Below are 11,045 nucleotides of genomic sequence, written 5' to 3'. Positions count from 1 at the left end.
ACATACATCACTGATGATTTCAGTGAGATGTTTTTTAATCAATAAAGACCAATTAGAACATTTTCAGTAATATGGTCAAAAAAGGGGTTTTGATTTGACAAAATTATAAATAAATCTGTGTAGGTTGAATGTTGGGTTTCATCTAATGACAGACTAAGGATGTACAGACAGTGGATGGATGGAAAATATCCAAAAGTTTAAGGAAAGTATTACATTTTGTGTCACTCTTATCTGAAAAACTCTCCATAAGCTCTTAAATCTCAGTGGTTTTGCACTTGAATAAAGTAAAAAAAAAAACTGCATATGTAAATATGAAACAACATATTTTTGGAACTCATAGCTATTAATTTAAACTTGCAGTGTGTTACACAGTAAAACGGTCAGCTGCATGGATGGATGGATGATGTACAGGAACCCTGTAAAATATTTATTCCCTTTTGCTAAAACAAAGACAAACAGATGTTTTCCCAAGTAGTTAATCTGATTCAGACAGTTTCTCTGTCGGGATAAAAAAGTCATCTTCATTATGAACGTGGCAAAGATTTGGGAATGGAATGAGAGGAATGTCCTGGATCTAAAAACACTGTAATAGTTTGAGGAGGCTGAAGCCATGAATGTCTCCTTATCTGTAAACATGTATAATGTTAGGATGTGATGATGTGGCAGACTGGAGTTCTATAAAATGCTTCTCTAACTGTGATTTAGGGCCTTTTCAATGAGATGGGAGCCCGCCCTGCCTTCTGTAACTCTACGTAACTTCTCTGGTCTGAGTAAGATTACAATTTCCGTCAAAATCTCTTTTCGTGTCTCATGGTTATTTAATATATATGAATTATGAAGTGTTATTTAAAGAGTTTGTCATGAGTGATCTCTTCTCAGGAAAATAACTGGAGCAAGAGGGCTTCAAGGTGTCTTTTACACCACTAAGATCACAGATCATACAGTAAGTTATTGATTCTTTATTATCAGAAGGCTGACAAACCTGTATCTTCTGGCAGTTTTCACTCCAAAATGTTATGGCCTGCTCAAATTTGTAATCGTGCATCTGGAAACAAGAGAGAACAAATCAAACAAGGCATTCACCCAAACATCCGGATGGTGAAATACAGAAAGGTTCTCGTTCATTTAAGCTGATAATAGTTATCTGATATTCAGCAGAAAAATCCTACAGACGTCACTAACGATCAAGCAGGAACTTCAACACATACATGCTTCGACTTTGGTCTGCTGGGAACAAATCCTGAGACACAGAAATCCCTCTGAGTTGTAGAGCTATAGTCCACTTCAGGTTCTGGTGGGGTTAGTTCAGCTTGAAACTTCTCCCTGTGAAAACAGGGAGTGAACGGATCAGAGTGGAGCTGCACATGTCATTCCTTATGAAGAGTTGTATAAACCCATGAGGGGGATAACACCTATTTAATATGTTCAGAGGATCATGTTAGAATGGAAAAAATTTAAATCTAGATGAGTCATTTTTTCTTAAAATAAGTGCATTTCTTCTTGAATTGAGGAGATAAAAGAGACTTTCTGCCAATAGAACAAGACAATTTACATTTAAAATAAGAAAACACAATTGCATTGTCTTATTTCAAGTGCATATTATATAATTATCTTATTTTAAGAGTAAAAATACTCATTCCATTGGCAAACTATCTCATTTACCTACATACACTTAACAACTTTACAACTTTACCTAAATACACTTAATTAAAGATATTTTTACTTAGTTCTAGATTGGTTTTCCAGTGTAGAATTATAGGTGTTGGTTAAAAAAAAAAAAGAAAACTTTACAATTTTGTTTTACCATTAAAATAAACTGTAAATTTAACTGAAAATAATTTAGTCAGGGGGAAATAAGAAAATAAAAACTGCAATAAACTGAATCGATCTTTCAATATTCTTCTGGTGCTCATTTTTGGTTTACATTTTATCATTTACATTTTTAATTGAATATTTAATAATTTCTTTTGTATACTGTATGTTGTCAAAATCTGATGTTTTAAGGGATCTTTTGCCACCAACGTTCTTTAGGTGACCTCAAAGGTGTTCAGGTCCAACCCAAGGAACAAGTAAGCAAAGCAGCTGCTTAGGGACCAAAGGGAACTAGGGGCCCCAACAGCAATTAACTATTGTTATTTGGGTTTTTTTTATGCAAGGTTTTTATTTAAACTTCTTTGCAAAAAATCTATTTCATTATAGAATTATGCATTTTCACATCAGCCTATCTTTAAAAGTGTAGAAGTCATTGTTGATACATGAAAAAACAGATTGTTGATCTTGGGGCCAGGTAAATAGATCATATTACCCTGACATGTTCATTTAACCCTATGGTATTAAGACCAGAACCTAGCTTTTATTTTTAATCTAACATTAAATGAATCATTTATTTACCTTTTATAAATGGTTTAGATGCATTTCATAATTAATAAACTATCTGTAAATCATTAATAAATGGTCTCTTTACCGTTTTTAAATGATGGATTTGATGGTTATTGTAAAGCTCCTATTTTTCTTCAGAGGGCCCTTTGACCGTGCCATCCAAACATTATCAGTTAACTTTCCAGCCGAATTTTTGTTCCATTTTCTTTATAATTTTATCTTTTTTTAATGCTTTTTTAATGTAATCCTTCTATTTCAATGTGTCACTTTTTTCTTTTCACTCTTTATTTGTGTTGCCTCTGTGCAACCGAATGTACTTTTCTTTTTATTTTCTCTTGCACAGTATTTTTAAAGGTCATGCAACTGATATGTGCTCAATAAAAACACTTGCTTTGCTGTACAGCAGTGGGTCCCAAAATCAAGTTTTGCTCAGGCCTTCACTGAGGCTTTTGTCCAGCCCCGACTGTCAGCCATTTCTATTTGGTTGAGGGCTTGTCCTCAGTGTGACACTGAAATTTAAAATCCATCTTAATCTCCAGCTTCCTAGTCTCCCTTCTAGGGCTTTGGGTCCAACCCAAGTCAAGTCTTTAGAAGCCAATAAGTGGAATATCCTGGATTTTAACTCCATCTATTTTCCCATCAACTCTGACCAGCTTCCCAGTCCCTGCAGGGGAGGTTGTTTTTGTACCAAACATACTTTCCATTGTTATGTGACTCTTTAAGGATAAAAATTATTCATCAAAACTTTTCATTTTTAGGTGATAAGTAATTGTCAACAAGCCCTCCCATAAACTTGACTCTAACTACGGTAATCTCTGATGGTTCAAAGTACAAGTTAGTGTGATGTGACTTCTTATCCATTTTTAGAAGTAGAATAAGGTGTATAATTCTGCTTTTATTTTAGATTTCTTCCTTCTGAATGTTGCATCATGAAACACATAACATAAAGTGAAAGAATCCAGCATATGTTTATGGAGAAGAGCTGCATTCAGGAATCATCGGACTTGTAAAGCTATCTTGCCCTGGGTGAACGTCCTGCGTTTCAATGCCCACAAAGAGCCGCAAACAAGTCTGTCAAGGCCAAATAACAGTGTGGGTGAATCAAAGACATGTCAGGTGTTTTCAGCCACCCAGGAGTTTGAAATGTCACTTTGTATCATGTAATTGTTCAGTAGTTTTGATTTGTGTAACATAGCAAATACAGTCACAAACCAAGACAAACCAAACATATCCTGATATTGTTAGGATTCCTGTCTGTGTGTTTGTGTTTTTGTGTTTGTCTCCCTTCCTCCACCAGGAGGCGCCTGGTTCTGGTCCGCCTCCTCACACACCTGCAGATGATTACCTCGTTAACGGAGCGCTCTTAAGCTGCTGACTGCCACTACCTCGAGGCCAGAGTGTTTGCCAGTTTTGGATACTGTACTCTAGCCAAGCTGAGTTTTGCTGAGTCAAACTGAGTTTTTGTAAACCTGAGTCTTAACCTTGTTATTTTGTCTTTGCCTCTCGGCAGGAAGTCATCCTGCAAACTGGATGTTCTGGACCTTCTCTCCCTGGAAGGATCATCTGAGCTTCAAACTGAGCTGAGGATTCAAACTGGAGGTTTGGATCCACGTTCCTCCAAGAGATCGTTTGAGCTTCACAATGAGCAAGGGATTCATCTCCACAACAACCCATTCAAGTACCGCAGGAAATCTAAGTGGCAGTCAGTTTCTCCCTTCACCTACAAACAACCGCCTTCTGGGTAAACCCTGTCCGCCCTCCATCGAATGAGACAAACACTGGAACTACCGCACACAGACAGAAGTCATAGAGTCAACCACTTATCTGGAAACGTGAGTCTACAATCTATTTCTCTTCTTCAAGTTCGAGAATCAATTTTCCCACCGAGCCTGAACTAACCGCAGTATCTTCCCCTCACCTTCCAGTTCCGGTTGAGCAGTGTTCAGAGCAATACTAGACTCTTCACAATCTCCTCAATCAACATGTTAAACTTTCCCCTGATCTCTCTCTGTATTGGTTTTCTATTTTTGGGTCAGACTTTAGTTAAATCATGACAGATATTGACATTTTAGGCATCTTTTAGATCATTGTGAAGTGTTGTTGGATGCAAATTTTACGATTATGAGAAGTAACTTTTATTAGTTTTAAAATATAAACTCAGAACATAAACCAATAACTCTATATTTATGCACAGATCGATCATCTAACTCTGCATCAGTCATATCCCATCATCAGCAGGGAGAAAGCTGAGAGAACCACACTGACATGTGAAACAATCAAATATTTATCCTTTATTTAGAAATTTTTCATGTGTTTAAGTGAGTTATTGTTATTTTATTTAATCTATGGTAAATAATTTGATTTAATGATAGAACCCAAACAATACAAATCTACAGAGTAAATTTGGAAGTTATCTAAAATCCTATGGAGGTAAATTCAACACATTTAAAGTTTCTACATTGGTCCACATTAGATAAAGTTTAAGTTACACTTTTAAAAGTATTGAACAGTTCACACTGAGAGAGTACATAAAACACTCTTTATAGTTTAAATCCAACACTTATCAGGTTTGAATTTAGCTAACACAATTTTATAGTCACCAGCTAACACCATACACTAGTGTTAACTCTTATTTGGATTTATGGAGAAATAAAACTGAGTATTATCAGAATAACAGCTGTAATTAATCCCATGCTGTCTGATATATTGTTGCCGGAGCTGCCCTCGGGCACCATGGCTGCTGTAAACAAGCACTACCGAGCCCTCTGAACACGATTAACATTTCATCAGTGCGAAATGTGTGGTCCTAGTGCAGGACTAATTTATGCATCCTATGCACAACTTCCTACCTTTGACTAGACGCTTCTAGTGGCTATCCATCATGACTGGGATCAGTCTGAGGAAAGATCTCAAAGGGAACGAGGTCTGGACTTTGACTTAGACCCTATCTTATCATGTTATGTTAATATTATGTTAAAGGGTACAACTCTGTTTTAGCTTTATATTTCTTTTTTACAGACAGCCTCGAGTTTTTCCCAAGCATTGGACTAGAATGCACTTTCATATTGTCAGAAGAAACAGGTTGCAAGTTATGACATTTTAACCATTTTTTACAGGAGATTTCGAGCATTTACTTCCACACTGCAAAAAAATGTAAATCTAAATAAGTCATTTTTTCTTAAAACAAGTGCATTTTTTCTTAAATTGAGGATCTAAGTGATACACTTTGCCAATGGAACAAGACAATTTACATTTGAAATAAGAAAAAAACTATTTCTTAGTCTTATTTCAAGTGCATATTTTCTAATTATCTTATTTTAAGTGTAAAAATACTCATTCCATTGGCAAACTATCTTATTTACCTGCTCAAATTAAGGGTAAATATACTTGAATTAAGACATTTTTACTTAATTTCAGATAATTTTTGCAGTGCAGCTCTCAGGTTGAACTTCTTTAGATGGTCAGATATGGACATGCTGCTGGATGTGGAAAACAACAGCTTATATCTTTGATTTTAACAAGGCAAAAATCCCACAGAATGCTGAGTGATTATCTTTTAATCAGGTGCATCTGATGTTAGGCTTAATGCATGTTCAAAGGAATTAGTACGAGGGTATAATTATTTTTTTTTCCAAAGAATCTTACATAAAGGACTTATGTTGTCTTATTGGCTGTGAGAACAACTGTTACAAAAGAGAGGCAGGTCTGCTTGTTATTGCTTTATGGTTGTGTTTCTATTGATTATCTTTAAAGAAAAGCATGCAGTCATTAACTGTTGGCAACAAAATGGCCTCAAACGGAGGAAAATCAATGCAACAAATATAATAAGTAAACAGTTTACTGGATGATTTACTTTTCAAGGTTCAGTTATGGAAGAGTGTGTCACGGAATTGTGTTACCACCAGTGCACAGCTTGTTAATACTGCTATTAGGTTGATGTGAGCACATTTGTTGTGCACAAATAGGTCATGAAATGTGAATAATTAACTTGCACAAAGAAGGGTAGCATACGGGGGGAGCATCTTCTGTCCAAACCAGCATCCAGAACCGACATAAATTCTGCAGGGACTGCCGGGAATATTGGTCCAAAGTTAATTACTCTGATAAATCCTCCTTCAAATTGTTTCAGACATTTGAAAATTAAGTTCAGAATATTTACAATTTAGACTTCTGTTCAAGAAATGTCATATATTTTAACCATACCAAACCAAAAAAAAACTGTCTTACACAGGATAAAGCATACCAACACTTACAAGAAAAATAAAACCAGTTTAAAACAAACAAGGTCAAAAACTGAAGTCTCACTAGTTGTAAACGCCAAAGAATAATGGTAGGTTTGAAGCTGAGTTGTAAGGTAGCCAGTAAAGTAGCCTTTCTCATGTGTCCAGGCAGGTTATTCCATAGTTGAGGAGCAACAACAGGAAATCTGAGCTTCCTCTTAAAGCTACAGTGTGTAATTTTCAGCGACATCTAATGGTCAAACTGCAACGACATGAATCGCTCCCACCACCGCTTCTCCCCCTCCAATAATATGGAGGCCGTCATGGTACAAAATGGCTTTGGCAACGTCGGAGAAAGCTGTTCAGCAAAGTGATTGATAGCAGTTTGATAGCAAGATTGTGCTGGTTGGAAGCAGATGTATTCCCATTTTACAGAGTCTTAGTCTTGACTGTTGTGTGAAAGTTATTAGATGAGGAAGAGGGTGAGGAAGAGGGCAGTGATGATTGCAGTTCAACAAAAGCCTGCTAATTAGTTTTCAATGGAATTCAGCTGTGCTGAAGCAGAGAAACCTCTAGAACCTGCAGGACAGCGGCCCTCGAGGACCAACTTTGGACATGCCTGACCTACATGGTCTGTGTGATATGAAAAATCCTAATTCAACATGTTTTATTTAAAGCTCTAAGCACTAAAGTTACTGCTGGTGTTACTCTATACAGCTGCAGTCACATTTGAGCGCAATGGCGATTTCTACTGTCACTAGTTTGTCAGCTATGAGCTGCCATAGTACAAAGATGTCTGCCTCCATAAATGCGAGACCTGGTCCTACGCGGGGGCGGATTTACCATTAGGCAATACTATGCAGTTGCCTAGGGCCCCAAGTTCCTGGGGGCACCATAAAACTCTGTTTACATGTATGGTTAAAGGTGCAGTAGGAGATCTGGGGAAAGGTATATTTTTGAACATACAACCATGCCTCTCGCTTCAGACCACTTCTCGAAAGAGTACAAACATAGAGAGGAAAACAACAAGAAAAGGGACAAGAAGAGAGGGACAAAACCTAGAACAAATAATGTATGTCTATTTTAATAAAACATCTGTATAATGGGTCTGTTTTATGTGCTGTCTTCTCAGTTCAGAGGGCCCCCTGCCTGTCTTTGCCTGGGGCCCCAAATTTCCTAAATCCGTCCCTGCTCCTACGTTATTATAAACAGCAATTTCTAAGGCAACAAAAACATAAAGATTGGGACTTCCAGTTCAAAGATGATAATAAATAACCTACCTATGTATAATATTTTACATCTGTCAGTAAATCCCTGTGATTATTACACACTGGAGCTTTAAACCTCAGTACCTGCAGGAGCTGCTGGTCAGCTGACCTGATTGGCCGAGAGGAAGAATAGAGCTGAAGAGCCTACTAGAGGTACAGCGGGGAAAGGTCATTCAATCACTTAAAAACAAAAATTTAAAATCTTAAAATTGACTCTGAAATACAGAGAGGGCCACCGGAGGAAGGCCAGAATAGGGGTAATATGCACCTTTTTTTTTTTTGCAGTACCTGTTGAAAGACACACAGCAGCTTTTTGAACCAGTTCCAAACGAGAGAGCAGAGACTGATTAACTCCAACATAAAGACCATTACAGGAATCCAGCCGGGATAAAATAAAAGAATGAATCAGTGTTTAAAACAGTAGACTTGACAGAGGGGATTTTAGTTCTGCCAGCTGCCTTCAGTGATAAAATATGATTTAACACCCCTCTAATCTGTCTTTCAAATTTCATATTAAAAAACCTGAGAACCTGTGGTCGGTTAAAAAAAGTTCAGATCAGAGAAACAAAAGTCTTGTGATCAAGGCCAAGCAGGAAAGAGACAAGGCTACGTCACTAGAGGACAGTTTAACAGTGAAAATATTTATTGTTTGCAATAACTGGATTTAATGCTGAGAAATCATTTTTGCATCAAGACTCAAAACTGCTGTAAAAAAGCTGTAAAGTAGATAGCAAAAATATGGCATGGACTCTGTTTATGACCTTGTTAAAACCTTCATCGTTTGGAGAAAAAGTTTTTCCACTCTGTACAGATTTCTTTTGTTATACTTGAATGTCAAGTAACGAAGGACAAATACTTCACTACTGCACTTAAGTACCGGTACACTTTTTAGGTATCTATACTTGACTCCATTACTTATTTTTCTTCCTACTTCTGACTTCTACTCATTACATCTTCACACAAGTATCTGTACTTTCTATTCTATTACTCTTGGCTTTGGTTTAATGTTTCTAAATATTTATTTCTAGTCATGTGCGCCATCCAACGCAGATCATTGGCTCCATCCACATCTAGTGAAAACTAGTGTCATGGGATGAGTCATATAACACAAACACTCATTGTTTAGCTATTTGTCAAATTTGTACTGACGCCAAAGGAAATAATCAGAAGCAAGCAGCTGTTCTTCAAAGTGCAAACGTGAATTGTCTTCCATGCTACAATGATGGATTCAGAAAAAGATGTTGAAATGTCTGAAAGGTCGGACACAGGCGAGAGCGTATCGGGAGATGGAGACCAAAAAGACCTCCCTCATCCTTGGCCCTATCTCAGAGAATTTTTCAAAATAGTGGAAAAATTAAGCTTTCAATTCATATAGTGGCACCTGGCTGTTTTTTTTCAGGTTACTTTATACTTTTATACTTTTATACAAAGTTGTTTTTGGAGCACATACTTTTTCACTTTTACTTGAGTAAAGAGGCCAAGTTGATACTTCAACTTTTACCAGAGTGTTTCTATACTTCTACTTAAAGGAATAGTACACCCAAAACATGATTAGCCTTCATTTTCTACTCACCCCCATGCTGAACAACACTCTGGAGTACTTTTTTGATATCTCAAATGCATCTGGAGATCTGGGAGGCTTCTTGCTGTCTGCTGACATTCAAATAATGGAGGTCTATGGCGCCCGAGGCAGAAAGGTCCATAAAAGTCCACAAAAAACGTGTCAATATTCCTCCATACTGCTCGTCCAATGTATTCCAAGTGTCCTGAGAGGGTAGCATCCAGAATTTACTCGAAACGAAGTCATTTAGAATGTTTTTAGAGCATAAACAGTAGTGTATAGGATTTCCTGAAAGCGCGCACATGCGCGTTCACGACGCTACGGAAGCCGGCAGATAGTAACAAATGTGTGTACTTTTGACACCACTGCTTGAATGTATTTAGCTTTTATTTAATAATTAAGAAAATGAACCAGTTGGCTAATCGAATAACTGAGTGGAGGCGTGTTTTTGCATAACTTTGAGGGGACTTTTGAAATTAATCCACATTGGAGGAAATAATTTTTAAGTAATTCTACAGAATCTAATGCTTGTAAAGTGACCTTGAGTGTCAAGAACTTTGGACTTTGACTAGGCCACGGGAAAAAACACATTTTCATTTGTTTGGACTTTTGTCAATGGATTTCAGAAAATTGCCCGATTATGCTTCAAGTAATCAACTGATGGTTAGATGTTACCAGGTCCCTAGGGAAGGTAAACAGTCCCAGACCACTACACTACCACCACCATGTACGACTGTAAGTGTGGGGTTGTTTTCAAATGGCAAAACAAACTCTTTTCCAATAAAATTCACTTTTACAATAAATGGAACCTATTTTTAGGGTGTTTTCTTCCAAAAGACAGCTGTTGTCTGAGTTCTTCATGGTAAGCGGCAGTTGTTTCCCCCACAAATTTCTTTTTCAATCTAGTTTGCTCTTACTAGAACTTAGACTGGACCACATACTATGTTTTAAACAAATAATTCAGATTGTGATTATACAGTAGAACAGGCAATACTGAGTAATTTCTTTCATATTTTGTGATGGAAGGGACTAGACTGTTACTAAAGCAATATTCAGTCAGAACGACAGAAATGTCAGTCTATTAAACAATTGACAATACTGTACCTTAGAGGTGAAAATTTATACAGTAGCAGCCATTCAAAAAGGCGCTTCCCAGTCAAACGGCAGACGAATGGCAGCACACTTCCCTCCAACTTCCAGCGTTATGCATATTTTTTTACTCTCACTTCACCCTTTTACTGAATTACAGGGTCTGATTAGGAGATCCTGTTTCTCTTTAGATCTTAATGTCCTCAAATTATGACAGAAAACTTAGGTACAAAGATTGATGCTTAAAAAGGAATTGTAGGGGATAGGGCAAAGGACCAGCCAGATCAAGGAAAGTGGGGAAGTTTTGATTGGCTACTACTGTATATAATGGCTAAAATTGTGGGTCTTTGGAGTCTTTATAAACTTTTACAGACTGATAGATATCAGTGACTTTGCTTGTTATCTGTTTTGACTCTTTGGATCAGGGTGTAATATGTGCTTTCAGATCTTTTCCAACTTCATACTTTGTGTCACATCTTCATTCGGCAGGTCAGGCAGTAACCAGGTAACCTGACTCCGCCAGATGGA

At 37.1% G+C, this 11,045-nt stretch overlaps 1 protein-coding gene across 1 annotated transcript in view; it reads right to left on the bottom strand.

Annotated features, from left to right (window-relative positions):
* spag8 (sperm associated antigen 8) overlaps nucleotides 1-11,045 on the bottom strand; it is a 27,830-nt gene that overhangs the window by 4,051 nt on the left and 12,734 nt on the right. The window contains exons 4-5 of the mRNA XM_015373177.1: nucleotides 1,209-1,323; nucleotides 983-1,045 (exon numbers count right to left, since the gene is read on the bottom strand). Of these exons, the coding sequence (XP_015228663.1) occupies nucleotides 983-1,045; nucleotides 1,209-1,323 (178 nt within the window). The remainder of the gene's footprint in view (nucleotides 1-982; nucleotides 1,046-1,208; nucleotides 1,324-11,045) is intronic.

This window comes from Cyprinodon variegatus, unplaced genomic scaffold, assembly GCF_000732505.1.
Source record: "Cyprinodon variegatus isolate N-32 unplaced genomic scaffold, C_variegatus-1.0 Scaffold82, whole genome shotgun sequence".
NCBI lineage: Eukaryota > Metazoa > Chordata > Actinopteri > Cyprinodontiformes > Cyprinodontidae > Cyprinodon > Cyprinodon variegatus.
This window is presented reverse-complemented; position numbering and strand designations above follow the sequence as displayed.